The 27,104-nt window shown below is 51.1% G+C and overlaps 2 protein-coding genes and 1 long non-coding RNA gene across 7 annotated transcripts; all 3 read left to right on the top strand.

Moving 5' to 3' along the window:
• Positions 1-954: 954 nt before the first annotated feature.
• Positions 955-10,944, top strand: ZNF837 (zinc finger protein 837). Its single transcript, XM_032324810.1, is given in 4 exon segments — positions 955-1,049; positions 7,706-8,912; positions 8,915-9,008; positions 9,011-10,944. Coding segments are annotated over 3 exon segments (933 nt in total). The 5' UTR covers positions 955-1,049; positions 7,706-8,378; the 3' UTR covers positions 9,316-10,944.
• A 123-nt stretch (positions 10,945-11,067) lies between these two features.
• A1BG (alpha-1-B glycoprotein) lies at positions 11,068-20,559 on the top strand. Of its 5 annotated transcripts, XM_032324678.1 has the most exons (9): positions 11,074-11,497; positions 15,288-15,448; positions 15,534-15,569; positions 15,662-15,940; positions 16,570-16,842; positions 17,181-17,474; positions 18,164-18,457; positions 18,944-19,231; positions 19,584-20,556. In XM_032324678.1, the coding sequence occupies exons 1-9, from the start codon at positions 11,493-11,495 to the stop codon at positions 19,589-19,591; spliced, it is 1,638 nt and encodes a 545-aa protein (XP_032180569.1). In that variant the 5' UTR covers positions 11,074-11,492; the 3' UTR covers positions 19,592-20,556. The 5 variants fall into 5 exon arrangements, with proteins under 5 accessions (XP_032180570.1, XP_032180571.1, XP_032180569.1 ...); XM_032324679.1 differs by lacking the exon at positions 19,584-20,556 and having other exon boundaries at positions 11,068-11,497; positions 16,750-16,842; positions 18,944-19,500; XM_032324680.1 differs by lacking the exon at positions 19,584-20,556 and having other exon boundaries at positions 11,070-11,497; positions 17,364-17,474; positions 18,944-19,500.
• Positions 20,560-23,731: 3,172 nt separating this feature from the next.
• On the top strand, positions 23,732-24,277 carry LOC116579446. Its single transcript, XR_004281260.1, has 2 exons — positions 23,732-23,796; positions 23,831-24,277. It is a non-coding gene; the product is annotated as an uncharacterized LOC116579446 (long non-coding RNA).
• Positions 24,278-27,104: the final 2,827 nt, after the last annotated feature.

The raw sequence follows: 27,104 nt of genomic DNA, 5'->3' as shown, positions 1-27,104 counted from the left end.
GCCAGGCAGAGAGAGAGGAGGAAGCAGGCTCCCCGCTGAGCAGAGAGCCCGATGTTGGGCTGGATCCCAATACCCAGGGATCATGACCTGATCCGAAGGCAGAGGCTTTAACCCACTGAGCCACCCAGGCGCCCCCGAAATGCCTTCTTTATGTCTCCCACCTTTTAACAGCTTTCTGGACTAGCAAATCTGTTCAAGCCATCTAAGATCCCCCTCATCTGCTGGGGTTTGCTTCCTTTGCACCCTTTTCCCCTCCTGGGAATTGCCAGCCTCTCCATTTCTCTTTGGCGCTCCCAGATCTTGCTGTTAGGATTCTGAATCGAAGGCCAGCCCCAGAATGGAGGCTCCGGCCCAAGGTGTTGCGCAGTGAAGACGCCCTGAGGCTGATTCCCAGTCCCCAGTGCCTTGGGACTTCAGGAGAAACCTGTCGTGAAGCCAAGCTCCCGGCGGAATACTGCCCTCGGCAGAGGGACTTGCATGAAGGGGTGGCAGGTGGCGCGACAGTTTTCTGGGGCACAGACTCCCAGGGCTCTGGCTTCGGCATGAGGCCAGTCCAGAGACCTGACAAGCCGAGGGAGTTGGATTCCTGGTGTGGAACCCCACTTTCTCTCCAGTGCCCTGGGGACCCGGGTTCTCACTCCTGAAGCACCCCCGTAGGTGACCAGCGTGTGCGGGGAGGACTCTTCTAGTGCTGCCTCCAGCATCAGCCCCACTCTTCCTTTCTACGGAGACGGAAGGCGGAGCATTTCTGTGACAGGCGGAAGCGCCCCAGTCAGTCCAGGCTGCTGTCTCCTCGCCGACGACGCAAAAACCCTACCTCGCTGACTGGGCGGAGAGGGCCGCGTTTGCCATGACAACCGGAGTCCAGGGGTCGGACCGCGGGAGCGCGCCGGGACTACGTTTCCCGGCAGGCCCCGCGAGGGCTCCGGCTCTCTCCCGCAGGGGCTCTAATCCCTCAGTGCCGCGGTGGCCCGAAGGCGGAGGGTGTCAGGTTCTGCGCCGCCTGCGGGGAGGGGACCAGGGGACCCGTGCGGGCCGCCCTCGAGCGAGTAAGTGGCATTCGGCGCGTACCCGCGACTCCAGCCCGCTAGGCCTGGACCTCCGGGCACTCAGCGCGCCTCCACCCACCTCCCCCCGGCCTCCTGCCCCCTCCTTCGGCGCGCGGGCTCTGGGCGGAGGCCTGCCTCGCGCGTTTCCGGTCCGCTCGCCCAGGGGTCCGACTGGCCACCGCAGGTCGGGCCTTCAGTTCCGGACGGGTCTATCGGCTCCACTTTTCGGCTGCCGCGCGCGCCGGCCGGAGCGTGGACACTGAGCCCCACGTGCGGAGGCAGCAGGCCCGGACCCCACCGTCGCGGCTCTCAGAATCAAGCTCCGAGCCTCCTGCTGAGGACACTGGCCTCCCGGAGCCCCCGGCCCGCCCGTCGGCCTCGGCTTGCGTGCAGGCGCCGGCTCCTCGTCAGGCCCGGTCCCGCCGCTCCGGTCGCCGGGAGGCCGGAGAGCCGCTCCTCCCCCGCTGTCACGCCGCCTCGCGTGCGTCTCTTGTCCCCGCACTAACCCTGCTTTCCTCCTCGTGCGTTCTGGCCCGCGCCCTGGAACGGCCCTGACCCTAGGCGGCCCGAGAGTGGGCGCATCACGCCAGGACAGGCGCAGCGCGGAGGCGTACCCGCCCTCGGAGTGCGTCCGCGCAACGGCCCGCGCACCGCCCCGTGGAGCAGGCAGACGGCCCTCGGTCTCAGTGGGATGTGTCCCGACGCGGAGGACGGTCGCCCTGCCAGCCTTTCCCCACGTGCTGTCGTCGTGCGGTTCTGCCGGGCTGGCCCGGGCTACGTCCCTTGCTCAGCCTCCTGCTTGCCCGGCGGTGGCCGCTGTGTGTCCTGTCCCGTCCACCGGCAGCCCGGAGAGCGTTAGAGAGGCTGGGGGAGCGCTCAGGCTGCGGGGCAAGCTCACCCGGGGCAGATGGGGAGGCACTGACAGAACAGTTGGGACAGCCGCTGTGCAGCGGGGAGACCCGCTCCCGGGAGCCCTTGCTGAGCTTAGCCTCCGGTCCCAGGTCCATGACTGAAGGCCCTCCGGGTACAGGTAGGATAGTTTGGAGGTGCAGGCCGGGAGGCAGGGAGCCTCGGCCGTGGGCAGCAGCTTCCACTTGCTGTGTCCGACGTCGGGAGGCAGGTTTCTGTCATGGTAGATGGGCCGAGGAAGCCACCTATGGGAGCGGGTGTCTGGGGACAGTCGGGAGATGCCCTGTGAACATGGCTAATGGGTGACCCTTGGTCCCCACGTTCTGTGAGTTCAGGGTTTCTTCCTGCTAGGTGGGAGCTGCTGCTTTTTCCTGGGACCACCCAGTCTTACCTGACCCTCTGCACAGAGCAGACATGGGACTGGATGTCACCAGAGATCAGGAGGGCCCCCACACCTAAACCCACTCATCCTATGAGGGGTGCTGGACCAGTCTCTATTGATTTTCTGTGGCTGTTATAACAGATTACAACCATCTGGGTGGCTTGAAACAGTAGAAAGATATTCTCAGTTCTGGAGGCCAGGAAGTCTGAAGTAAGACATCATCAGGGCTCCAGGCCCTGAAAGCTCTGAGGCAGAGACCATCCCATGCAATTGTCGTGGCACCTGATGGTTTCAGAGGTCACTTGGGCTGTGGCTGCATCACTCGAGTGTTGGCTTCCACCTCTTTTCTCGCACTCTGTCTGTCTTTCTCTTACAAGGATTCTTGTTACTGCATTTAGGCCCCACCCAGGGAATGCGTGATGATCTCATTGCAATATCCTTTCCCAACTAAGGTCAGTCACCTTCACAGGTTCTGGGGGTTAGGGTGTATAGGTAGCTTTTGGGATGGGGCACCATTCAGTCCACTACACCTTCCTTTGGTGGAACCTACCCAGTCCTGGGTGACATCACACTGCAGGGCACCCATCCTCTGCCCTGTCCACTGATTCCATGGTGATTGGCTGTCCTGGGTTGGTCAGGCTGTCCCAGATGTATTCTCCCATTCTGGTGGGTCCTTGGCCTCTGGATTCCTGAGGTTCCAAGAGCTCATTCTGAGTTCCACAAAGTCCTGTTCTGGCTGCCAGGTTCTTGTGCAAACCAGGATATGAGGCCAGCAACCATGACCCTGCAGGGACAGCATTTACTGGAAGCCCTGGGGCAGAGGTCTTGCTGGCACCTGGGGCACCCAGGTCTTGCTGTCCCTCACATCTGGGGCATTGCAACTTGGTATCATGCCAGATCCTGGCTGTGGGGCTTCCAGAAAGTACGATTATAGAAGTCCTGGTTCCTCCTCGGAAACAGAAATCTGGGTACCTGCCTTCCTGCTGCTCAACACTCACTGTGAGGGTCCCCTCTTCTCTGTGAGCAGCCAGAGTTCACCCTGGAGTTACAGTTGTATGAGGAGGAAAGAAAGGATCGTCCCCATATTAGTGCTTATGGCTTCTCCAATAGCTCTGCCTGGCCACTGCAAGGAGTCAGCCTGGCTTTGGGGAGGCAGACCAAGGAACCCTGCAGAACCTGCATGCCTAGAGGCAGAGGCTGGGGGTGGGGATGCAAGGGAGGCTTGTAAGAGGCAAAAGGTGATTTCTGTGGATGGCGGTGGAGAGCCAGTGGCTAGCTTGGTATGGAGGACGGCTCCATGGTCAGAATGGGGTGCGAGCTCCTTCGCCAACTCTCAGCCTTTGTTCCTATCTGTAAATCAGTGATGACAGTGCCCTGGGCCTCAAGACACCATGAAGCATTTCCCTGGGCCCCAGCTTGATGCCCATTGGTACAGCAGGTGTGTCTAGCTTCCTACCAAGAGTTTTCTCCTTGAGATGAGTGGATTAAGAGACACTTGGTTGAAGAGAAGTCTGGGTCCAGGGGAGAATGCTGTTAACACAGAGGTTAAGCCGCTGATGTGGAAACTCTGCTTGGTGTACAATCCACTTGGGCATGTGGGGGAAGTTCATATTTTATTTTTACCTAGCAGTTTTGAAGACCTTGTTTTTCTCATTATGAAAGTATTGTTAAACACACACACACACACCCCTCTGTCCCATGCATCCCTGTCCCTATGGCCGGCCGGGGGCTCAGATGATGTCCAGGGTGTGGCCAGGCAGGCTTACCTCTGGGGCTCTGCCGCACACCAGAGGCAGGAATGCTTTGTGCTGCAGGCGCTTTCCTTTGTTGTTTTTTGAGATACAGTTCCTGTAACATAAATGAACCATTTTGAAGTGTACAGTTGAGGTTGGTTATTAACATATTTTAGTTTTTACTATATTTACTGTGTTGTGCAACCATTGGCTAATCCCAAAACATTTCCAGCACCTCAAAATGAAATTGCATACTCATGAAACCATTATTCTCCATTCCCATTTTTCCTTTTCTCAGCCCCTGGCAATCACCAGTCTATCCTTTGTGTATGTGGATTTGCCTCTTCTGGGTTTTCACATAAATGGAATTATACATTGTGGTCTTGTGTCTGGCTTCTTTCACTGAGCATGATGTTTTCTGAGGCCCATCCGTGTATTAGTATTTCATCCCATTTTGTTGCTGAGTAATATTCCCTGGTGTGGACACGCCACATTTCGTTCATCCATTCATCAGTTTTTGGACATTTGGGTTATTTCTACCTTTTGGCTGTTATGAAAAATGCTATAATGAACATCCATGTGCAAGTTTTTGCTTGACAGCCTGTTTTCATTTCTCCTGGAGAGATACTTAGGAGTGGAACTGCCATGTCATGTGGTGACACCGTGTTTCACCTTTTGGGGAACTGCCAGGCCATTTTTCACAGAAGCTGTTTGCATCACTTTCCACTCCCACTAGCTGCGTGGGAATGCGTTGTGCAATTGCCTTTTTTGCCAGGTCTTCCTGCCCAAATGTCCTCATTCGGACAAAGTCTGAGTGTGAAGCCTTAGCTGGAAGAGGCTGGTCAGTCTACCCACAGTGGGTCCAGCGTACAAAGTACAACGGTTTTGCCAATGCCAGTGTACAAGGGACACCTTCTGAAACTTGGACCCCCAGCTTGTCTGTTGTATTTGCACAGCAAGCTGCATATTCCAGAGAAAGCTCGTCCCTTGACCTTCCCTAGGTGGGTCCAATGAGGACTCTGCAGCAGTCACTGTCCTTCAACCCTGGGCACGGTGTCCGTTGCGGGTTAGATTCCTGCCCACCTACTGTTAGGGTAGTCAGCACAGGTGGGCACGTGGAGCCCACAGCTGCTTGCTCCCTAGTTAGCCCATGTCATTCCCCACGCCTGTTTTTGGAGAGCTGCATAGTCCAGTCTCAGGGCAGACAGGCAGAAACATAGTATCGGGGTAGGATAGTAACCATTTCTTACCTGGGGAGAATATCCTGGGGCTCAGATCCACAAATGTCTGGGAAAGAGACGTGCCCCTCACATCCTCCTGCTGCCTCCCTCTATAAGGACACCATGGACAGTCTGGCACTGGGGTACAAAATGCCCATGTTCAGTGTCCCCCAGATGTCCTCCTGCTTGCTTGAAGTCTCTTACTCTGGGGGCTCTGAGCGCCTCTGTTTGGGTTTCAAGCTCTAGGTGGCTAAATTGTCAGGTGGAGAAACAAAGGCACATAGTGGTAGTTGCCACAGTGGGGAAGATGTTGGATTCCCTAGCCCCCATCGGTGCCACCCATGGAAGAGAGAGCCAGCAAGGATTGATCTCCTTTTGGGTCTGAATGTGGCCCTGTGAAGTCTTAGTCCACCCAGACACTAAGTGGCTTTGAGGTGCAGCTGGAGAAAGGTGGCCTCACCTACCTTGGGTTGAAGGCCAGACTCACACAGGCCTGAAAGTCACAGGAGGGTTGGTAGTACCACATGTGACTGGAGTGAGGACTGTCTGAGTAACGTCAGGTCACAGTGTGTGGTCCTGTCCATATTGCCACCTTCGTTTCTTCGGAGCATGCCCCCGACGGCTTACTTGCTGAGTATGTGACCAGACAAACGACCCTTAATGCGGGCCCTTCAGCGTCCCACTGTTAATGAAAGTTTTCTTTTTTTTAACATTTTATTTGTTTATTTGACAGAGAGAGAGAGAGAGATCACAAGTAGGCAGAGAGGGAGGCAGAGAGAGAGAGAAGGGGAAGAAGGCTCCCCACTGACCAGAGAGCCTGATGCGGGGCTCGATCCCAGGACCCCAGGATCATGACACGAGCCAAAGGCAAAGGCTTTAACCCACTTGAGCCACCCAGGTGCCCCTGAAAGATTATAAGAAAGAACAAGCAGGGGGAGAAGCAGGCTCCTTGCCAGGCAGGGAGCCCGACACAGGACTCGATCCCAGAGTCCTGGGATCGTGACCTGAGCCGAAGCCAGACATTTCACCAATTGAGCCACCCAGGTGCCCCTTGTCCTTTTCCTTTCTATATTCCAACCCCCCAGGTGGGCCTTCTCAGCCTGACCTCTCCCTGTACGTTTGCTGCACATCAGAATCACCCATCCCACTCTACATGTTTTCACTGTCTCCTGCCAAGCAAGCCCCCACCCAGATGGGACTGCTCTGAGCTGCTTGTGTGTCCTTCATGACTGTGGACCAAACATTCAGTTTTGTTTCACCTAAGTGGCATCTCGATTCATACACTGTGTTTTCCCAGTAAAGCATACAAAGAGCTCAGAAAAAGACACTGTGGTAGGCAGAACACCCCCCACCTTCCCCCAAAGTCCCTAGAACCTGTGACTGTTAATCACACAGCAAAAGGGACTAGGAGGTATGATAATGGATCCTGATACGGGAGATTATCCTGGATTATTTATGGTGGGCCCAGTGTGATCACAGTGTCTTTGTATAGAAGAGGCAGGAGGGGCAGTCTGATGTTTCACTGCTGGCTCTGAAGATGGAAGACGGGGACATGAGACAAGGAAAGTAGGTGGCATGTAGAAGCTGGAAAAGACAAGCAAACAGATCCAGGCTTTGAGCCTCCAGAAGGAAGCAACACTGTTTAAACTCGGCTTCAGGACTTCTCTCCAGACCTGTGAGCTAATAAATTCGCATTGCTTTAAGCCACTAAATTTGTGGCAATTTGTTACAGCAGCAATAGAAAATTAACAGCCACAGTGGAATTTGGAAATAGTAACAGGAGACATTGGGCCTTCTTGGTGTTGGTCGCTGCTAGAATGATCAGGGCCCCCAAGATCGGCTGTTCACTTTACATTTATCGTGCCTGTTTCTCAGGCTGCCAGACCTGAGAGAACCAACGTTGCTTGGTAGAAGTGGGGAGGGGCACAGCTGGTGTCCAGCCCTGCTGTCGGATGAGCCCTACCTCGCACCTCCCAGAAGAACTGGCTGATGGCAGGTGAAGAGGGTTGGGCCAGGTCAAGGCAGGGAGTCAGTAGGGTGTGCTGCCAGGAAGCTGGTGGTTGGGATTGGACCGTGATTCTGGGGAGTGGGCAGCTGAGTAATTGGGGTATGTCTTGCTAAAGGGAGGGGCTGCTGAGGTCCCAAGTCAAGGATGATGGTGCTCCAGCAACTGGTGAAGAGTAGGGATGGTGCTTTCTGGGGCCTCTGTGACATCCTAGACCGTGGCAGATGTCAGGAGTCAGGGCAGGAGGTTCCAGTGTTCTCACGTCCTGATGTCATTTCTCTTCTTTCTTCCCTGGGCTACGAAAAGGTGGGAGCAACCCCATCAGTCCTGGGGTCATCATTCTTTGGCAGTTCTCACCTCTCCCCTCCCGGGAACTGCCAACCTCCATTTCTCCTCTGCTCTTCCAGATCCTACACAGGACACTGTTGGGGGCTGGCCCCAGGATGGAGGCTTGGGCCCAGAACTCCAGGCAGGGAGGCATCCCCAAGGCAGATCTCCAGGGAGCCTACAGGGGCCAGGAGGAGAGGCCCAAGATGGAGTGGAGGCCTCTGGCAAGAGGACCCAGCCAAGAGACACCCCTCTCAGGAGGGAGACCTACATGGAGGGACAGCAGGTGGCAAGACGGCTCCCCAAGGCAGGGACTCCTGGAGCTGGGGCCTTGGTGTGAGCCCCAGTCCAGGGACTTGCCAGAGTGCAGGAGTGGGACCCCTGGTAAAAGAACCATGTGGCCCCACCTCCTCTCAGAACCCCGACCTAATCATTCCCCAGGGGCCACATGCTGGGGAGGGCCCCTGTTGGTGCCCAGTCAATACCAGGGCCTCCAGCTGTAACTGCTGCCTGGCACAGCATCACAGAACACCTCCGGAGGAGAAGCCCCTGGTGTGTGATCACTGTGGAGGCCAGCTGCTGTGCTGGTGCTGTCCCAGGACCCAGCTGTGCCAGGTCCACACAGAGGATGGGTCACAGGAACAGCGCACAGGCACCCAGGCCTTCCCAAAGACGCTCCAAGTGACCCTCTTTCAGCAGAAGCCCCTGAAGGAGCTGCCCCAGGCCTGCCGTTGCCACGAGGGCTTGACCCAGATGCCCTGCCGGCTGCTCAGGAAACGGTGTGGATGGCCACCCCACCTTTGTGCCCAGTGTGGCGAGCGCCTTTGCTCCGACAAGCAGCCGCAGATGGCCGAGGGCCCCTTAATGTGTCCTCAGTGTGGTCAGGTCTCAGGTCCCAGCTGCAGTGCTCCTGACCCCCCGGCGCAGCGGCTCTACGTCTGCGACCAGTGCAGCAAGGCCTTTCCACGCACCTCGAGCCTGCTGCAGCACGAGCGCATCCACACCGGTGAGCGACCCTATGAGTACACCCAGTGTGGCAAGGCCTTAGTGAGCTGCTCCGGCCTCCACCGCCACCAGAAGACGCACTGGGCCGAGCACCACCGCCACAGCCGGGCCCTGGCCCAGAGGTCCTGCCTCTTAGGGTACCTGCCCTGTGGGGACTGTGGCGAGGGGACCCAGGGGCCTCCACGGGTGCCCGTTGCCGGGCAGAAGCCATACAAGTGCACAAAGTGCGCCAAGGCCTTTGCCATGTTGTCGCACCTTGTGGAGCACCGGCTCGTGCACACGGGGGCGAGAAGCCCTACGCGTGCCCGGAGTGCGACAAGGCCTTCAACCAGCGCTCGAACCTGAGTCACCGTCGGCACACGCACAGCAGCGCCAGGCCCTCACCTGCCCGCTGTGCAACAAAGCCTTCAAGGGTCGCTCGGGCCTGCTGCAGCACCGGCGTGCGCACACTGGCGAGCTGCCCTACGGCTGCCCTGAGTGCGGCAAGACCTTCCGCGGCTGCTCCAAGCTGCGCCAGCACGAGCGCCTGCACTCAGGTGAGAAGCCCTACATCTGCTGAGACTGCGGTAAGGGGGCTATCTTAACATGTTCTGGATCCCTGGGCACTCGACAGAGGAGGTTAAGACCCTGGCATGTGTTTAACTCACATAATGGTCTAATGGACCTGCTACATCATGCTCCTTAGGTCCAGTCAGCCAATGTCATCCGGGTAGTAGCAATGACACATGGGTGTGATGTCCTGTCAGAAGTCAGGCTGATCAGGATCTCTACAGAGATTACAACAGATAAAAAGAAAGTTGAGTTGATAGCCTTGAGGCAAGCCATGAAAGTGTGCTGTTGTTCCTGCCACATGAAAATGAGGCGATTGTGGCGGTCCTTGCATACCAGGAGAGAAAAAGCACTAGCAAGAACAATATCCCTGAAGATGAGACTCTTTAAGTCCCCGAAGTCATCCTAAACCTCTTCCTACAGAAGCAGCCCCTCTGAGGGTTCAAACATCCTGATCACCACCTCATTGCTGCCACCGGTGATGGCTAGTGTGCACATCTCTGCGGGGCTCTGTCACTTGAGCTCTGTTAAGCTGGCCTTTGATCTCTGAAATCAGTCCTGATGGCAGCATCTCCCAAGGCCAAACTGGCCTGGAGCGCACTGGCACTTTTCAGGAATGCAGGTCCCCTCCCAACTAACCTGTTTTGCAATGTCATTAAAACAAGGCCGTCCTCCTCTTTACTATGAATTTGTATGATCACACATAACAAATCTATGCCAACATTCCTATGCCCCTAGGCCCTTGGATTCTTTCTTCCATGTTGTACCGGGAAAGTTCTAGCGATTTGGCCTCATCCAATTTAGGGTACTGTGAGTCCAGGTCAACCTACCAAACAAAAATCTCCCTCAAGCTACTCAATCTAACACCTTAAACCCAGTCTTTGCAAGTTGGCCCATATGGGTAGTTACATTTGATCCAGCCCAGTGTTGTATCCCATCCTTCTTGGTCAGATAGTCTAAGATGCTCTCCCAGGTTTCCTGGATGCCTGGGGGGCACGTACACCAGATCTTCATCCTCCATAAAAGCCCCCAGGCCCCAAACAAAGACACTCCTCATGCTCTTTTCCTTTCTGAGTCTCCCAGACACTCTGTCTGCATCTGCTATCTCTTTATCTTCAGTAAATTCTGCTCTCACCTCTTGCCAGGTTGGGCTTAATTTTGAGCCTACATGACGTCAAGGACCCTCTTACCTGGTCCTGGGGGACCCCCTCTGGGTCCCTGGATGTGGCCTGCTGGCATCACTTGGGGGGAACCTATTGTAACATAAATGGTGAGAAGATTAAAAGTGATATATGTTCTCTATTAAAGTCCAATTGATGAGCAGACATAGTACGTGTGCCTGCCTTAGATCTTCTGGTTTTGCAGATTTATAACAAAGATCCAGGGATGGTAAAAGAATTCCAGTAAGTACAGTTTGAAGGAACAAATGCAACCTTGGAATAGACTTGAACAGACAGGAAGGAAAAATCCAAACAATCCTTGACATAGATCTTGATAAAAGGGTAAGGAAATGTAGGATTATTTATGAGGAAAGATGGCGCACATGTATTGAGCAAACATAGATGTAATGTACATGCTCTGTACAGATGGATGTTGTTGCGATTTGTCCCACATAGCCAGCCACCCGGACTGTGTATGTGCCGGGTATGCTTATGTGTCTGTACAGAGGCAGGCTAAAGAATGTTGTTTGTGATGGGATGCCTGGGTGGCTCAGTGGGTTAAAGCCTCTGCCTTCGGCTCGGGTCATGATGCTAGGGTCCTGGGATCAAGCCCCGCATTGGGCTCTCTGCTCAGTGGGGAGCCTGCTTCCACCTCTCTCTCTCTGCCTGCCTCTCTGCCTACTTGTGATCTCTGTCAAATAAATAAATAAAATCTTAAAAAAAAAAAAAGTTGTTTGTGAGCCTTGTGCTGTGTGAATAACCCTGGGAGCCTGCTGGTTTGAAGTATATTATATTGCCTCCAGGTCAGAACTGGCCCTTCTGGTTTGGGGGCCAAGAGCTACAAATCTTGTCTCCTGCTTCCTTCTGCTCCAGGCTGGGCTGGCCCCCCAGATTGGAATCCGGGAGGGGAGGCAGACACCCAGGCTCCTTGAAAATACAGAAACATGATAACATGGAAATGCAGCTTGCTCCAAACTGCACGTAGGCAAACACACGTTTAATTTCAAACCCTCTTATCTGCCCTATAAATAGGGCCTTATGGGGACGGTCAGTTGGAGAAGTCTCACCTGAGGGGAGGACACTCTGCTCAGGCCTCTCGATCAGGATTCCAGCCTGGCTGTCTCCACAGGCCTTCCTCAGCTAACCAGGTTGGATGTTGTAAGTACTCAATTTTAAGGATGCCATTTATTTATCTGAGAGAGCGAGTGAGCAGGAATGGGGGAGCAGCAGAGGGACAGGGATAAGAAGGCTCCCGATCAGCAGGAAGCCGAAGATCCCAGGATACCAGGATCATGACCTAAGCCAAAGGCAGACTCTTAACTGACTGAGCCACCCAGGTGTCCCAAGCAATTCTTGATCTCAGGTTTCTGAGTTGAAGCCCCATGTTGAGTATACAGATTACTTAAAAGGAAAATCCTAAAAAAATTTGTGTCTCCTGTCTTTTCCTCTGGGTATTTTGTAGCCCTCTGAAAGGAGAGCAGGCAGTGGGTTGGACATTGGTTCTGGTGCTTGTGCTTGGAGGAGGGGGTGCGAATTTAGGATTTCTAAGATGTCTGCCTATCTTCCTCCTCCTTTCCCTCATTATTCTGACCATCGGGAAGGGGGTCAGATGTCTTAATTTTTGTTCCTCTGGTTCCTTCCTATGATGCATTTTTATTATGGAGTAACATACAAGTTTGGATGTAGGTAATTTTATCCCAGATCACGTGAACTTGAAAACACTAGGGTTGGGGCACCTGGTTGGCTCAGTGGGTTGAGCCTCTGCCTTGGGCTCAGGTCATGATCTCAGGGTCCTGGGATGGAGCCCCGTGTCGGGCTCTCTGCTCAGCGGGGAGCCTGCTTCCTCTTCTCTCTCTGCTTGACTCTCTGCCTACTTCTGATCTCTCTGTCAAATAAGTAAATAAAATCTTAAAAAAAAACCACTAGGGTTACTTTTTAACCTTTTGAGTTTTAGCATGCCCAGTTTGTACAAGGACTTGCCTTTAAAGCAATGAAATAGAGCTCCTCTACAAATTGGTTTTAGCTATACCATCCAGAGATAGAGGAAATACCTCCCATTTATAACACACACATAGATACATGTATACAAACAAGATGCAAATAAAACTTAGCCTTTGTTTCACTCTTATTTGTGCACAGGACCTTAAAGACCCAATTCCCAAATATCCCCCTTTTATAAAATCAAATCTTTTAAAAAAAGATTTTATTTATTTATTTGACAGATAGAGAGAGATTATAAGTAGGCAGAGAGGCAGGCAGAGGTGCGGGGGGGAGCAGGGTCCCTGCCGAGCTGAGAGCCCAATATGGAGCTCAATCCCAGGACCCTGAGATCATGTCCTGAGCCGAAGGGATAGGCCTAACACACTGAGCCACGCAGGCGCCCCTATTAAATCAAATCTAATTGTAAGATAGCATTATAATTTATGGATCCATTTATTAGTTATTTTCCATTTCCAGTTAGAACATGGCCGGTCGTATGCAAAGATACCAAAAACTGTAGCAACAGACAAACCAAATGAAGCCCAGAGTACCTCTGGGATTGCTGGTTCTTCCCCACAAGTTGGGGACTTCACTGACTCAACCAAATGGCTTCCTAGTTTCTGGTTACTTAGTCTTACAGTTGGCTTTCTTTAATTGCACACATAAATAAACTAGTTCAGACATGTCAAAAGAACCCCACTCAGGTTATGCTTACCTGTCCCAATGAAGTCAGCACCTGCAAGTGTAGGCTCTGTGCATATGCACAGGTAGCCTGCCTGGGTTTCCCATGGGTGGTCATTCGTTTTCTGGGTGTTGGTCTGGCTTTTGAAGCACAGTTCCCTACTCCTTTTAGTTTGGGTTTTATTTTTAGGATAAGGCTTGACTAAGATCTAAGGATATTAAAAGTGGTGGATCGAGAGGGTGCCGCTTGTGAGTGTTACTTTTGAATGGCCGTGGTACACTCTGTGTCTCCATTTCTCCTTGGAAGGTCTAGGACCATAGAGGGTTTGGGAGCAATGCATGACTAATCCTTATGTGGGCACCCCTGCATGAGCCAATCATCACTTACCTTATGAGATGGGAAATTCCTGTGTCCCTTCTCTTTGGAGCTGAGTTATTTAGTCTCTTATATTTCTAGCGAGAAAATTTACTTAAGCCTTATATATTAATAACATCCATTAGTATAATGCCAAATTAAAATAACCAACCAATCGACTTCCCCCCCTCCCAGGTTATTCCTACCTAGAGGACATCACTGGTAACCCTGAACAGTTCAAATAAAAGTCATGACTGTCAACCCAAACTGAAGAAGTCCAGATATCAGGACATCTCACCAGAAACACCTGTGAGGTGCTAAGGAGCCAGAGGGGCACAGAGGGCCTGTGCTCGCACCAAGCGCTGAGTTCTAGATGATCCCCACGTGTTCTCAGGCGAGTTGCTCTGACATCCTGTTGAGTATGCCAAGAAATGTTGATGCAAAATGAACAAACCCTTTAAAAATGTTTAAAGAGAAGGAAGAGTTTTATTCCAGCCCAAGTTAGGGCAGGTGCCCAGGATACAGTCTGCACAAAGAAGAGAGGGCTCAAATACCTGGGTGGCTCCATCAGTTAAGTGTCTGCCTTCGGCCCAGGTCTGATCCCAGGGTCCTGCAATAATCCCAGGGGTACTCAGTGGGGAGTCTGCTCCTCCTTTTGTCTTCCCCCCACTGATGCGTGCTCTCTTAAATAAATAAATAAAATAAAATCTTTTTTAAAAAATGAGTTAAAGGGCTCCTGGGTGGCTCAGTGGGTTAAGCCTCTGCCTTTGGCTCAGGTCATGATCTCAGGGTCCTGGGATTGAGCCCCGCATCGGGCTCTCTGCACAGCAGGGAGCCTGCTTCCTCCTCTCTCTCTGCCTGACTCTCTGCCTGCTTGTGATCTCTGCCTGTTGAATAAATAAAAATCTTAAAAAAAAAAAAAAAGAGTTACAAATCATCATGTTGAAGGACATTCCAGAAAGTTTCAGACTTTTTCTTGTGTTTTTAGTATGTGCAAGCCTGTACGACTTTCATCTTTTGGGACCCAGGGTGGTTTTTTGTTTTTCTTACCTTTAAGTTTGGAATGCTCCTTTTTGTTTTGTTTTTGTTGTTTTAATGAAGTAGACATACAATGTGTGCTCTAGGCAGACATAGAGCCCGTGCTCTGAGGTTTTGTGCAGTCATTTTGATCTTAGTAAATGTTAAAGTATAGCTTCCCTGGGAGCCCTGGGGCAGGGCCCACAAACACTAGAAACTGAAAATTTCCTTGATCAATTAGTAATTACTACATTATTTTAATTTTTGTTTTAAAATTGTATTTCTCGGGGCGCCTGGGTGGCTTAGTGGGTTAGGCCGCTGCCTTCGGCTCAGGTCATGATCTCAGGGTCCTGGGATCGAGTTCCGCATCGGGCTCTCTGCTCAGCAGGGAGCCTGCTTCCCTTCCTCTCTCTCTGCCTGCCTCTCCGTCTACTTGTGATTTCTCTCTGTCAAATAAGTAAATAAAATCTTTAAAAAAAAAAAATAGGGACGCCTGGGTGGCTCAGTTGTTTAAGCAGCTGCCTTCGGCTCAGGTCATGATCCCAGCGTCCTAGGATCGAGTCCCACATCGGGCTCCTTGCTCCACAGGGAGCCTGCTTCTCCCTCTCCCTCTGACTCTGCCTTCCACTCTGTCTGCCTGTGCTCGCTCTCGCTCTCTCTCTGACAAATAAATAAATAAAATCTTTAAAAAAAATTAAATAAATAAATAAATAAATAAAATTGTATTTCTCATTTTTTAAGTCATTTTAATTGCTAATGTATTATTTGCTGTAGTTTGCTATTTTATTATATTATTTTAAAAATCATTTTTATTATTGATTGCTTAGTTTATAATTATACATAATTATTGATTATAGTTATTGATGAGGCTCCCAAAGACCTTGGAGTTTTGCCCTTTGTCCCCACGCCCTGCAGGCCCCCGCTTCTGGAAGGACAAATGATAGGGAAGAGGTCAATGACCCTTGCTGCCCCCTTGCTGCCCTCAGCCTCACGTGAGCTTTATCATCCCAGAGAGTCCCTGGCTGGAGGGAGACTGGCCATCATGTCCACACTTGGGGCCTTCCTGATGCTCTGGGGTGAGGTTGCTGGGGCTGCGTTCCCTTGGGGCAGGAGGGAGGAGAAGGGACAGGAATGGGGGCCTCACAGGTGCCCTCTCTACAGGTCTCTCACTGGGCCCAGCGACTGAGGCGGCAGTAGGTGAGGCCGGGTCGGGTCTTGGGGGGAAGTGGGCACCTGCAGAGGTGAGCCCCTGTCCTGGAGCCCCACACTGACCACCACTGGCCACGCAGTATTTGATCCCAGGCCAGACCTGTGGGCAGAGGCTGAATCGCTGCTGAAGCCCTGGGCCGGCTTGATGCTGGTGTGCCAGGCCCGCCTGAAGACCCTGGATTTTGAGCTGCTCAAAGATGGGGTAACCCAGGAACTTGTGCACCTCGACTTACCCACCATGGAGCACCGGTTCCCACTAGGAGCAGTGACGAGTGACACCTGGGGCCTCTACCGCTGCCGTTCTGGCTTGGAGAGCGGATGGACCCAGTTGAGCAACCTCCTGGAGGTGACCGGAGCAGGTGTGCGGAGGCTTTAATGGAGGCGCGAGACAGTGGGGAAAGGGCTGCGTGCGGGGTGGGCCTCCCTTCCTCCTTTCCTCCACTCCTCACTCTCCTGGTCCTACTTTTCTGACATGAGGGTGGGGGTGGGGAGGGGTGTCCCTGAGCAGCTAGGTGGCCTTTGGCGAGTCATCTGACATCTCTGATCCTGTTTCCTCATCTGTAAAATGAGGGTGATGTTTGCACTGATCCCGGAAGGTTGTGAGGAATAAATAACTGAATCCCCAGAAATCGCTTGGGAAAAGCCCAGCACATTTCCTCTTTCTCTCCTTTCATTTTCTTCCTACCTTCCTTCCTTCCCTCCCTCTCTCTCTTTCTCTTTCAGATTTATTTATTTTGGAGAGAGAGCATGTGCATGGTGGGAGGAGCAGAGTGAGAGGGAGAGAGAGAATCCTTAAACAAACTCCCCACTGAGCACGGAGCCCCCCCCCCCCCCCCCCCGGCCCAATGACCTGAGCCAGACCAGGAGTCCAAGGCCCAACTGACTGAGCCCCCAGGTGCCCCTCCCACCTGTTTCCATGAGTGTGGAGATCCCAGTCTGTTTGGGCCAAGTAATTCAGACCCTTCCACCCACCCTGCTCCACACGCAGAGTCCCTATCCCCACCTTTGCTCTCACCTGAGCCGGTGTCCTGGATCACACGGGGTCTGAAGACAAAACTGGTGTGCCGTGGGGGATTTCGTGGTGTGACCTTCCTGCTGAGGCGGGAAGGCGATGATCAGTTTTTGGAAGTGGCTGAGGCCCCGAAGGACATAGAGACCACCTTCACAGTCCTGCACCCAGGCAACTACAGCTGCAGCTACAGGACCCACGAAGCAGGCATACCCTCTGAGCCCAGTGCCACTGTGACAGTTGAGGAGCTGGGTGAGTGTGCAGACCATCCCAGAGGGCTTCCTGGGGTGGGAGGTTCCTGGAGGACAGAACTGCATTTACCTTGATTTCAACCCTGAATACCCTTGCCCAGGACTAGGTCTGGGAAACAGTGGTCACACATTTGGGTGGATCACACCTGACCTGAACACTGACACTGTGGCGCCATGGGTGGCCTGGGGATGGGCCACAAAGAAAGGTGTTCCTGGGACTGCCACAGCAGGGCAGAGGTCTGGAGGTCTGGCTGAGCGAATATTTCTCAGGAACAGTCCCAAGGTGGGAGGGGATAGCTATTGGGGACTCGAGCCCCAGGGACGTTCCCTGCCTTGCAGAAGCACCATTGCCACCCACGCTGAGTTTCCAGGGACAGTCTGCAGCTGTCCTGCACAGGGGAGCCGGCGTGACCCTCCTCTGCGTGGCTCCCCTGAGCGGCGTGGAATTCCAGCTGCGGCAGGGCGAGAAGGAGCTGCTGGTACCCAGGGGCTCCACCAGCCCAGACCGCGTCTTCTTTCAAGTGAACCCGGTGGCTCTAGGAAATGGAGGTCTCTACACCTGCCGCTATAGGCTGCGTGGCGAGCAAATCTGGTCCCCGGACAGTGCGCCCGTGGAGCTGCTGCTGAGCGATGGTAAGCCTGGCAGCCACGAGGCCATGGGGCTGGCAGGGCCAGAGCCACTCCGCTGCAGGGGTGGGGAGCAGCAGCAAGGATGCAGGGAAGGGGACCCCCAGAAGTGCAGGGCTCTAGCTGGGGCCCAATCCCAGCTCGTCTGCCTGACCTCAGTTTCCCCAACTGAGAATACGACAATTAGCTCAGCAATCCCAAGGCTCCAACAAGAAAAACTGGGTCAACACACAAGTCTGGCACCGGCAGGTGCTGCCACCTGCCCAGGGTCTCCTCTTGTCTCCCGGGTGTGAGTGGGCGCCAGAGGCCTGTTTGTTGAAGGGAGCCAGTCTGGGGCTGCAGGACCTGCCAAGGACAGGGAGTCTCAACCCCAAGAGAGGATCCCGAATTGCGGGGAAGCATGCGTGCTCTTGCAACCGCATGTTGTGGGCTTGATGACAAAAGTCAACTCCTTCCCCACGTGTTTTTTTTTTTTTTTAATGGACAAATTAATAAAGAATAGGGTAGGACTGTGTGAGGGATCCGGCGAGGCCTGGAGGGCTGTGCGGTTTTAAGCGGAGCGGGGCCAGCGGGCCTCGTGGGAGGGAGCAGAGCGGGCTGCGCGGACTCTCGCGGGCAGAAGGCGCGAGGCTGGATCGCCTGAGAGGCCCAAGCTTTCCCCTCCGCGCCCAGATCAGCCCGTGTCCTCCCCGCAGAGACGCTCCCAGCGCCGGAGCTCTCGGCCGAGCCCGCGATGCTGCACCCCGCGCCCGGCGCCCTCGTGCAGCTGCGGTGCCGGGCGCCCCGGGCTGGCCTGCGCTTCGCCCTGATGCGCGAGGATGCCGAGCGCCGAGTGTACCGTATTCTGAGCCCCGCGGGGACAGAGGCCACCTTCGAGCTGCGGGACGTCTCGGTGGTGGACTCTGCCAACTACAGCTGCGTCTACGTGGACACGGCTCCACCCTTCGAGGGCTCAGCGCCCAGCGCGCCCCTGGAGCTGCGTGTAGCCGGTGAGCAGTGGGCGGGAACCGGGAGCAAATAAGGGTGCTGAAGAGAAGTGCACCGGGCCTTGGTTCCGCCCGCACAGCAGACCCTTCGGACCAACGGAACTTCGGCTGGGGTACACACCTCGCATCTGGCTTATTTCCTGTGCTCTCTGCCAGGAACACCATTTCCCTTGGCCATTTCTTCCTTTGGGGACACTGTCCTGAGGCCCTGACTGCCAAATGCTAGGGGCCCCAGGAAGACTCAGAGCAAGTCCGAGTCTAGGGAACTTGCAAGGTCTTGGGGAAGAGGGTGACTGGGAGGACAAGAGGAGGAGCTGCGTCTGTTCAGAACCAGTAAAAGGAGAGGTGTGTGAGGACAGGGTAGCATCCTGGAGGGATGGAGCCGCCAGCAGGCCTGGGTTTAGTGGGAGGAAGGAAGGCGTTGAGGGGCTGGGGCAGCTGCTACTTGAGGGGACGACCTCACTGGGCTGACCCAGCTGTTCTGGCCAGGAACCCCTCCCAGACCACAGCTCCGGCCCCTGTGGAGTGGGGCAGTGGTTCCAGGCCGCGATGCCATCCTGCGCTGCGAGGGCCAGTTGCCTGAGGTCACCTTCGAGCTGCTTCGGGCAGGTGAAGAGGAGCCTATAGCCAGACTCTGGTCCAGCCACCCTTCAGCAGACCTTGTAGTGACCTATGTGGGGCCGAAGCACGCGGCCAACTACAGCTGCCGCTACCGGTGGTGGTCGCCCAAACCCTTTGTGTCTAAGCTCAGTGACCCAGTGGAGCTCCAGGTGGCAGGTGAACTTTTCCTCTGGTTCTGTGAGCTGGGTTCCTCCTTCCTGCCTTTGCCCAGATTGTGCCCTCTGCCAGGAGGGGCCCCTTCCCTGCACCTCCTCCCAACACACTGGTTAGTGTGGCTAGTCTGCTGGGGTTACGAGGGAAACTGAAAGCAGGGAAAGGCCCTGGAGCAGAGAGTGGTTTGGTCAGCTAGAGCACCTGGAGGGAGGCCCACCTGTGGGAGGGGTCTTGGCTGGCAGCTGACCAAGCTAATTACTTCCTGAGGGGTCTCAGTGAGGTCTGCCCTGATTTCACCAGGGAGGACACCTGATGCCTCCCTCCTCTACCACTTCTGTTTTGTCAAATTGTCTAGGAAGTTGATCCAGCTGCAGACTCACGCTGCTAATGGTATCTTTGGCAAGTAGTTTCTCCAGTCTGGAATTGATGCCTCACACCGCAGCTAGAGGCTGGACTCACCTGGAAGTGGTGGACTGCCCCTCATTCCTCCTGGAAATCAATAAAAATGTGGAGAGTTTAAAAGGTGTCCTTGGCTATGGCAGCCATGGTGCAAGGGGCCATACTTCCAGGGATGAGGGAAGTGGTCTGGGATCTTGTGTCCTAAAGGTAGATCGGCTCTGGGATGGATCCTGAGGATATAGGGGCCATGGACTGGCTACTTGGGGCCACATTTGTCAAGATTACCTTTTGCTTTCTTCAAGCAGCCCCCTACTCCGCAGGCACATCGGCCTGGTCCCTAGCAGGTCTGGGTAGGGAGCTCCCCAGAAAAACCCAACCCTACCTTGACCAAATTGGTCCCCACACTGGGAGGGACTTCAGAAAGGCTACATTTTGTAGTTCTCTTTTTTGGACTGAGTGGCCACCAGCTGATGGTGCTGGAGTATGTGCCCAAAGGCTAGGTCTCTCACACTGAGATTGAAACCGTTGTAGGGCTGCGACTCCTCTTTATTCTTTCCATGTCCCCTCAGATCTATCTAAGGTCCTTTGCCTGACCCAGTACCCCTCTGGACATTTAATTGCCCAGTCCACTTAGAGCTTGGCCCTCAAGATACAGGCATACCAGAAGCTTTGTATCAGCATTCTCAACTAATACTTGGTAAGTTTTGTTTAAAGAACTTGCCTATTTCAGCTGAGTGGTCTGATTTCCTGGTATAGAGTTAGTCACAAAATTCCTGTATTAGTTTAATGCCTACAGAGTCTGTAATGATGTCACCTCTTTTATGTTTGATATTGTGTCCCTTCTTACACCCCCCAATATCTCCCTCTGTCAGTCTAGCTAGGGATTTATCAATTGTATTAATCTTTTCAAATAACTAATTAATTTTTGGATTTGTTCATTTTTTTTCTTTTATTTTTTAAAGATTTTAATTTATTTATTTGACAGAGAGAGATCACAAGTAGGCAGAGAGACAGGCAGAGGTGGGAAGAGGAAGCAGGCTCCCCGCTGAGCAGAGAGCCTGATGCAGGGCTCGATCCCAGGACCTTGAGATCATGACCTGAGCCAAAGGCAGAGGCTTAATCCACTGAGACACCCAGGTGCCCGTGTTCATTTTTTCTATGGTCTCTTTTCTACTTTGTGGATCTCTACCTGTATCATTATTATTCTCTTCCTTCTATTTCTGAATTAATTTGTTCTTTTTCACTTTCTTCAGGAAACACAGATCATTGATTTCTTGGGAGTAGACATCAGTAACAGCTCATTATTAGGCTTAAAAACCAGTCTGTATTAGTTTAAATAATAGGAAATTACTTCTATGTGAATAAAAAATAATTGCCCTGCCAATTTTATTTATTTATTTATTTATTTATTTATTTATTTATTTATTTATTTGAGAGAACACAAGCAGGGAAAGTGGCAGAGGCAGGGGGAGAAGCAGGCTCCCCACTCAGCAGGGAACACACTGTGGGGCTCAATCCCAGGACCCTGGGTTCATAAGTTGAGCTGAAGGCAGACGCTTAACCAACTAAGCCACTCAGGTGCCCATAGAGCTTCATTGTAATTCATTTATTGGGCTTATTTCTTTGCATAGGTGTGTGTGTCTGTCTGTCTCTGACGTTTCTCTAGGGATTACAACATGTGTACCTCATTCTTCAGTCTACATAGAATTAATATTATACCACTTACAGTGAAATATAGAAATCACTACATAGGTCTCTTTGCCCTCCCCTCTAATTTTTTAAAAAAATTTTGTACACTAATGGTTCTTTGAGATATAATATATATGCATAAAAATATACAAATCTCAAATATATCACTGAATGATTTTGATTTTTTTTTTTAATTTTATCTGACAGGGGCGCCTGGGTGGCTCAGTGGGTTAAGCCTCTGCTTTCGGCTCAGGTCATGATCTCAGGGTCCTGGGATTGAGCCCCGCATCGGGCTCTCTGCTCAGCAATGAGCCTGCTTCCCCCTCTCTCTGCCTGCCTCCCTGCCTACTTGTGATCTCTTTCTGTCAAATGAATGAATAAAAATGTAAAAAAAAAAAAAAAGATTTTATCTGACAGAGAGAACACAAGCAGAGGGAGTGGCAGGCAGAGGGAGAAGACTCTCCACTGAGCAAGGAGCCCAATGTGGGGCTCGATCCCAGGACCCCGGACCTTGGGATCATGAGCTGAACTGAAGGCAGCCACCCAGGCACCCCCAATGAATGAATTTTTATATTCTCCCCTCTTTATGTTGTAGTCATACATACTACATCAACATACATTTAACACTGCCAAAGTTTTGTTTTCAACAGTTATGTCTTTTCTTTTTTTTTAAAGATTTTTATTTATTTATTTGACAGAGATAGATCACAAGTAGGCAGAGAGGCAGGCAGAGAGAGAGAGAGGAGGAAGCAGGCTCCCTGCTGAGCAGAGAGCCCGATGCGGGACTCGATCCCAGGACCCTGAGATCATGACCTGAGCCGAAGGCAGTGGCTTAACCCACTGAGCCACCCAGGCGCCCCTATGTCTATCTTTTTAAAAAAACATTCATGTATTTCCTAAAGAACAAAAATTTGCAGTGCATTACTTTCTTGATTACCAAAGTTCCGATTTTCTTTCTGTTGTCACTTCCCTTCTACCAAAATCACTGTTCAGCCTGCTGGCAAGATTGTTAGTTTTGCCTAATTTGAAAATGTTTTTATTTTACTCCCCTTCTTGATGTGTATTTTCATTGGATATAGTATTTTGGATTGCCAGGGTTTTTTCCCCCAACACTTTAAACATGTTGTTTCTCTGCCTTCTGGTTTTCACTGTTTCTGGTTTTCACTGTTTCTGACAGGAAACCCATAATCTTTTGCACTGATCTTTACAGGACGCATAGTTTTTCACAGACTGTTTTCTTTTTTACTTTCTTTTTTTTTTTTTTTTAAAGATTTTATTTATTTGTCAGAGACAGAGGGAGAGCGAGCGAGCGAGCACAGGCAGACAGAGAGGCAGGCAGAGGCAGAGGGAGAAGCAGGCTCCCTGCCAAGCAAGGAGCCCGATATGGGACTCGATCCCAGGACCCTGGGATCATGACCTGAGCCGAAGGCAGCTGCTTAACCAACTGAGCTACCCAGGCGTCCCTCACAGACTGTTTTCAAAATTTTAAAATTTGTTTTCAGTTCAATTATGATGTGTCTAGGCATGGATTTCTTCGAGATAACACTGTTTTTCAATGAGCTTTCTGAACCTGTACACTGAGACCTTTTCCAAATTTGAAAAGTTTCCAGTAATTACTTCTTCAAATATTCTCTCTGCTATTATCACAAAGAATGTGGCAGCATTTTCAACTACATGTATGGTCTTATCAGTTATCATGATTCTGTTCCCTAATACGGATGTCATGAGCTGTCTGGTTCCAAACTATCCCATCTTCCTAATGCATGTTCTATTTATTACAAGAAATGCCACAAAAAAACAAACAAAAAGCCCCCCAACAAAACAACATAGCAATCCTATGACCCTAATGATGCTTTCGTGTCAACATCTATTTTGTTGAAATTAATATAGCTCTGTTGTCTTTCTTCAGATTCACATCTGCCTTGTGTATCCTTTTCTATTCTTTTATCCTCAACCTGCCCATTTTAAATGTGTTTCTTCTAAAGAACATATGTCTGGATTTGAAGGAAATTCAATGTTAGTATTTGTCTTACTTGGTTTGTTGAACTTAGTGGTGCTTCTTAAAATTGCTGATATATTTGGATAGACTTTCAAATCTTAGTGCTTCCAGTCTCTGGCAGTAAAAACTTGGCCACGTCCCTTCCTCTGTAAAACAGGGATGGTCATCCTGCCCTGAGTGTTGTGAGATGATGTACATAAGTTATTTGGCAGAGTGAATAACACATGTGGATCCTTAATGAAGATTCCTTTTTCCCAATTTCCTCCCCCTTTAGAAAAACATGGGAAGACACATATGTCATGACAAAGTGGGCGGTGGAGATGCTTAGAGAACCAGGGAGTGGAGTTTCAGCTCTTCTGTGCCAAAGACAAGGAAAATGGGGGCAGAAAGAGGTGGAGATGGACACTGCAAGCTGGTCGCCAGGCCCTGGATTGGGTCCTACACAAGGCAGGTCATCTTATTCCTGCTTTATAGATGAGCAGTTCACTGAGGTTCAGGGAAGTCACTAATCTGAGGTCCCAAAAGCAGCCCTGGGGAGTAGGGCTCGGCAGCCTGACTTTAGGCCCATATCTTTCCATTGCCTGAAGACTTATTGGAGGCCTGTGTGATCATTTCACTAGTAATGTGTATCTCTCATCTCTGAGCTTTTCCCTATGTCTGTCAACTTTGAGTCTCTCAGCCTTGGTCTCACTATGAGTGGCAGTCTGCCTGTGTGCAGGCGTATCTGGGACTTTCTCAGAGATACTGATACAAGATCTGTTTTCCTGGGTCTCAACTTTCCTGTTCTGAACCTCACTCCTTGGTTGGTCTGTGTGACTCTGCTTACTTGTGACACAGAGGGAATGAGTTCAAGACACAGGGAGAAACACTGGGAGAGATGGTACAGTACAAAACAGTATGGCAGGTCAAATGGCTAACATGTGAATGTGATAGGGTCATTAGAGTGAGGAAGACTGACACCCTAAAAGTTAAGAACAGAAGCGGTGACATCCAGTTACAGACATGGACCCTGAAAGAGGGGCAGGGATACAGAACTGTGAGAGGAGGCCAGAGAGCACTGACAGCATGCTGGCAACCGCTGAGTCCAGGGAATTCTGGGGCGATATAAAGGGCAGACTCAATATGGTAACATTTTATTGAGGCCACTGTATGCCAGGCTTGTCTGAGTGCTGGGGCTCTAGGAAAATAAGATTCTTCTTGCCCTGCACGGTGTCAGGGAGACAGCAACCTTTCTCAGGTCGCAGGGTGGAGCATGGCAACTGCCTCCAGGAAGGCACCAGTCACGGTATAATCATTCAACAGACACTGGTCAGAGCTTACTGCATCCTATGCTGCAGATACTGAGGATAAGACATGGTCCTTGCTCTTGGATACTCACAGTGTCTTTGGGAAACACAGACTGTAAGCTCTGGAAGCAGTAAATACAACATGGTAGGAAGTTAAAGAGAAGTTAAGAAGGTGCTCTGGAAGCAAAGAAGGCAAGCTGAAGTCAGCTCAAGGAAGTAGGGAGGGCTTTGTTAGAGAGGGATATGTGAAACATCTGGGAGGAAAGGAGAGGAGGTTTGCAGGCAAAGGTACAGAGGCACGTAGGTGGGGGGAAATATGGCTTCTTCAGGAACCACAAGTAGTTCCACATGGCTAGTGTATGGAAGGTGGGGCTACCACAGGAGGAGATGAACGGGGGGTCAGGTCACAAATGATCATGAATGGCAGGTGAAGGAGTTTGACATATATCCCTAAGGGCAGTTCTCTGAAACCATTTTCACATCACTGCACACAGAAAAATGACAGTTTTCACATACACATATAAGGGTACCTGGAGAGGTTGTTTGGGGCCAAGACTTATGTCTTGGCATACTTGTAACCCATTCAGGAAGCTTTGCCAAAGAAGGGGGTGCACTGGAGAGCTTTCTTTTTTCTTTTTTCTTTCTGTTTAACACCTGGCACTTGCTCTTTGATTTTTTTTAATTAATTTATTTTCAGCATAACAGTATTATTTTTTCACCACACCCAGTGCTCCATGCAATCTGTGCCCTCTATAATACCCACCACCTGGTACCCCAACCTCCCACCCCCCGCCACTTCAAACCCCTCAGATTGTTTTTCAGAGTCCATAGTCTCTCATGATTCACCTCCCCTTCCAATTTCCCCCAACTCCCTTCTCCTCTCTAACTCCCCATGTCCTCCATGCTATTTGTTATGCTCCACAAATAAGTGAAACCATATGATAATTGACTCTCTCTGCTTGACTTATTTCACTCAGCATAATCTCTTCCAGTCCCATCCATATTGCTACAAAAGTTGGGTATTCATCCTTTCTGATGGAGGCATCATACTCCATAGTGTATATGGACCACATTTTCCTTATCCATTCGTCCCGTTGAAGGGCATCTTGGTTCTTTCCACAGTTTGGCGGCTGTGGCCATTGCTGCTATAAACATTGGGGTACAGATGGCTCTTCTTTTCACGACATCTGTATCTTTGGGGTAAATACCCAGGAGTGCAATTGCAGGGTCATAGGGAAGTTCTATTTTTAATTTCTTGAGGAATCTCCACACTGTTCTCCAAAGAGGCTGCACCAACTTGCATTCCCACCAACAGTGGAAGAGGGTTCCCCTTTCTCCACATCCCTTCCAACACATGGTGTTTCCTGTCTGGTTAATTTTGGCCATTCTAACTGGTGTAGGGTGATATCTCAATGTGGTTTTAATTTGAATCTCCCTGAGGGCTAGTGATGATGAACATTTTTTCAGGTGTCTGATAGCCACTTGTATGTCTTCACTGGAGAAGTGTCTGTTCATATCTTCTGCCCATTTTTTGATATAATCCAAAAATTTGTATGGAATCAGAAGAGATCCTGAATCGCTAAGGAAATGTTGAAAAACAAAAATAAAACTGGGGGCATCACGTTACCTGATTTCAAGCTTTATTACAAAGCTGTGATCACCAAGACAGCATGGTACTGGCATAAAAACAGACATATAGACCAGTAGAACAGAGTAGAGAGCTCAGATATGGACCCTCAACTCTATAGTCAATTAATCTTCGGCAAAACAGGAAAAAATATACAGTGGAAAAAAGACAATCTCTTCAATAAATGGTCCTGGGAAAACTGGACAGCTATTATGTAGAAGAATGAAACTCGACCATTCTCTTACACCGTACACAAAGATAAACTCAAAATAGATAAAGAGCTCAATGTGACACAGGAATCCATCAGAATCCTAGAGGAGAACATAGGCAGTAATCTCTTTGATATCAGCCACAGAAACTTCTTTCAAGGTATGTCTCCAAAGGCAAAGGAAACAAAAGCAAAACTAAACTTTTGGGACTTCATCAAAATCAAAAGCTTCTGCACAGCAAAGGAAACAGTAAAAAAAACAAAGAGGCAACCCACGGAATGGGAGAAGATATTTGCAAATGACAAAAGGTTGATATCCAGGATCTATAATGAACTCCTCAAACACAACTGGAGAGCTTTCTACTACGGAGTGACACAATCAGGTCTGGCTTGCAGAAAGAGCCCCCTGGAGGCTGGTGTGGAGAATGAAATATCAGGGGAAGTCAGAGGAGAGAATGAAGGTAGGAGACCCCAGGTGCGATCCAGATGAGGTGATGAGGGCTCACAGAAGGTGACAGTGGTGAAGGCGGATTAGAGGTGAGTTTTTGGTAAAGCCAACAGGGCTGATGACTGATGGGATATAGAAGAAGAGGGCAAGGAGAAACAGATGCTGTGCAAGCATCATGTCACACCTTTGATTAGGGAGAATGTGAGAGAGACTGGGGGCC

This window comes from Mustela erminea, chromosome 19 (genome assembly GCF_009829155.1).
Source record: "Mustela erminea isolate mMusErm1 chromosome 19, mMusErm1.Pri, whole genome shotgun sequence".
Classification (NCBI taxonomy): domain Eukaryota; kingdom Metazoa; phylum Chordata; class Mammalia; order Carnivora; family Mustelidae; genus Mustela; species Mustela erminea.
The sequence above is the reverse complement of the archived record's forward strand: the minus strand, read 5'-3'. Positions and strand labels throughout refer to the sequence as shown.

Bases quoted from the DNA above. Each gene is read 5' to 3' on its own strand.
- A1BG (XM_032324677.1), top strand. From the start codon at position 15,310: ATGATAGGGAAGAGGTCAATGACCCTTGCTGCCCCCTTGCTGCCCTCA. The intron at 15,449-15,533 runs GTGAGGTTGCTG...CCCTCTCTACAG, and splicing joins GGCCTTCCTGATGCTCTGGG to GTCTCTCACTGGGCCCAGCG. The intron at 15,570-15,661 runs GTGAGGCCGGGT...CTGGCCACGCAG, and splicing joins AGCGACTGAGGCGGCAGTAG to TATTTGATCCCAGGCCAGAC.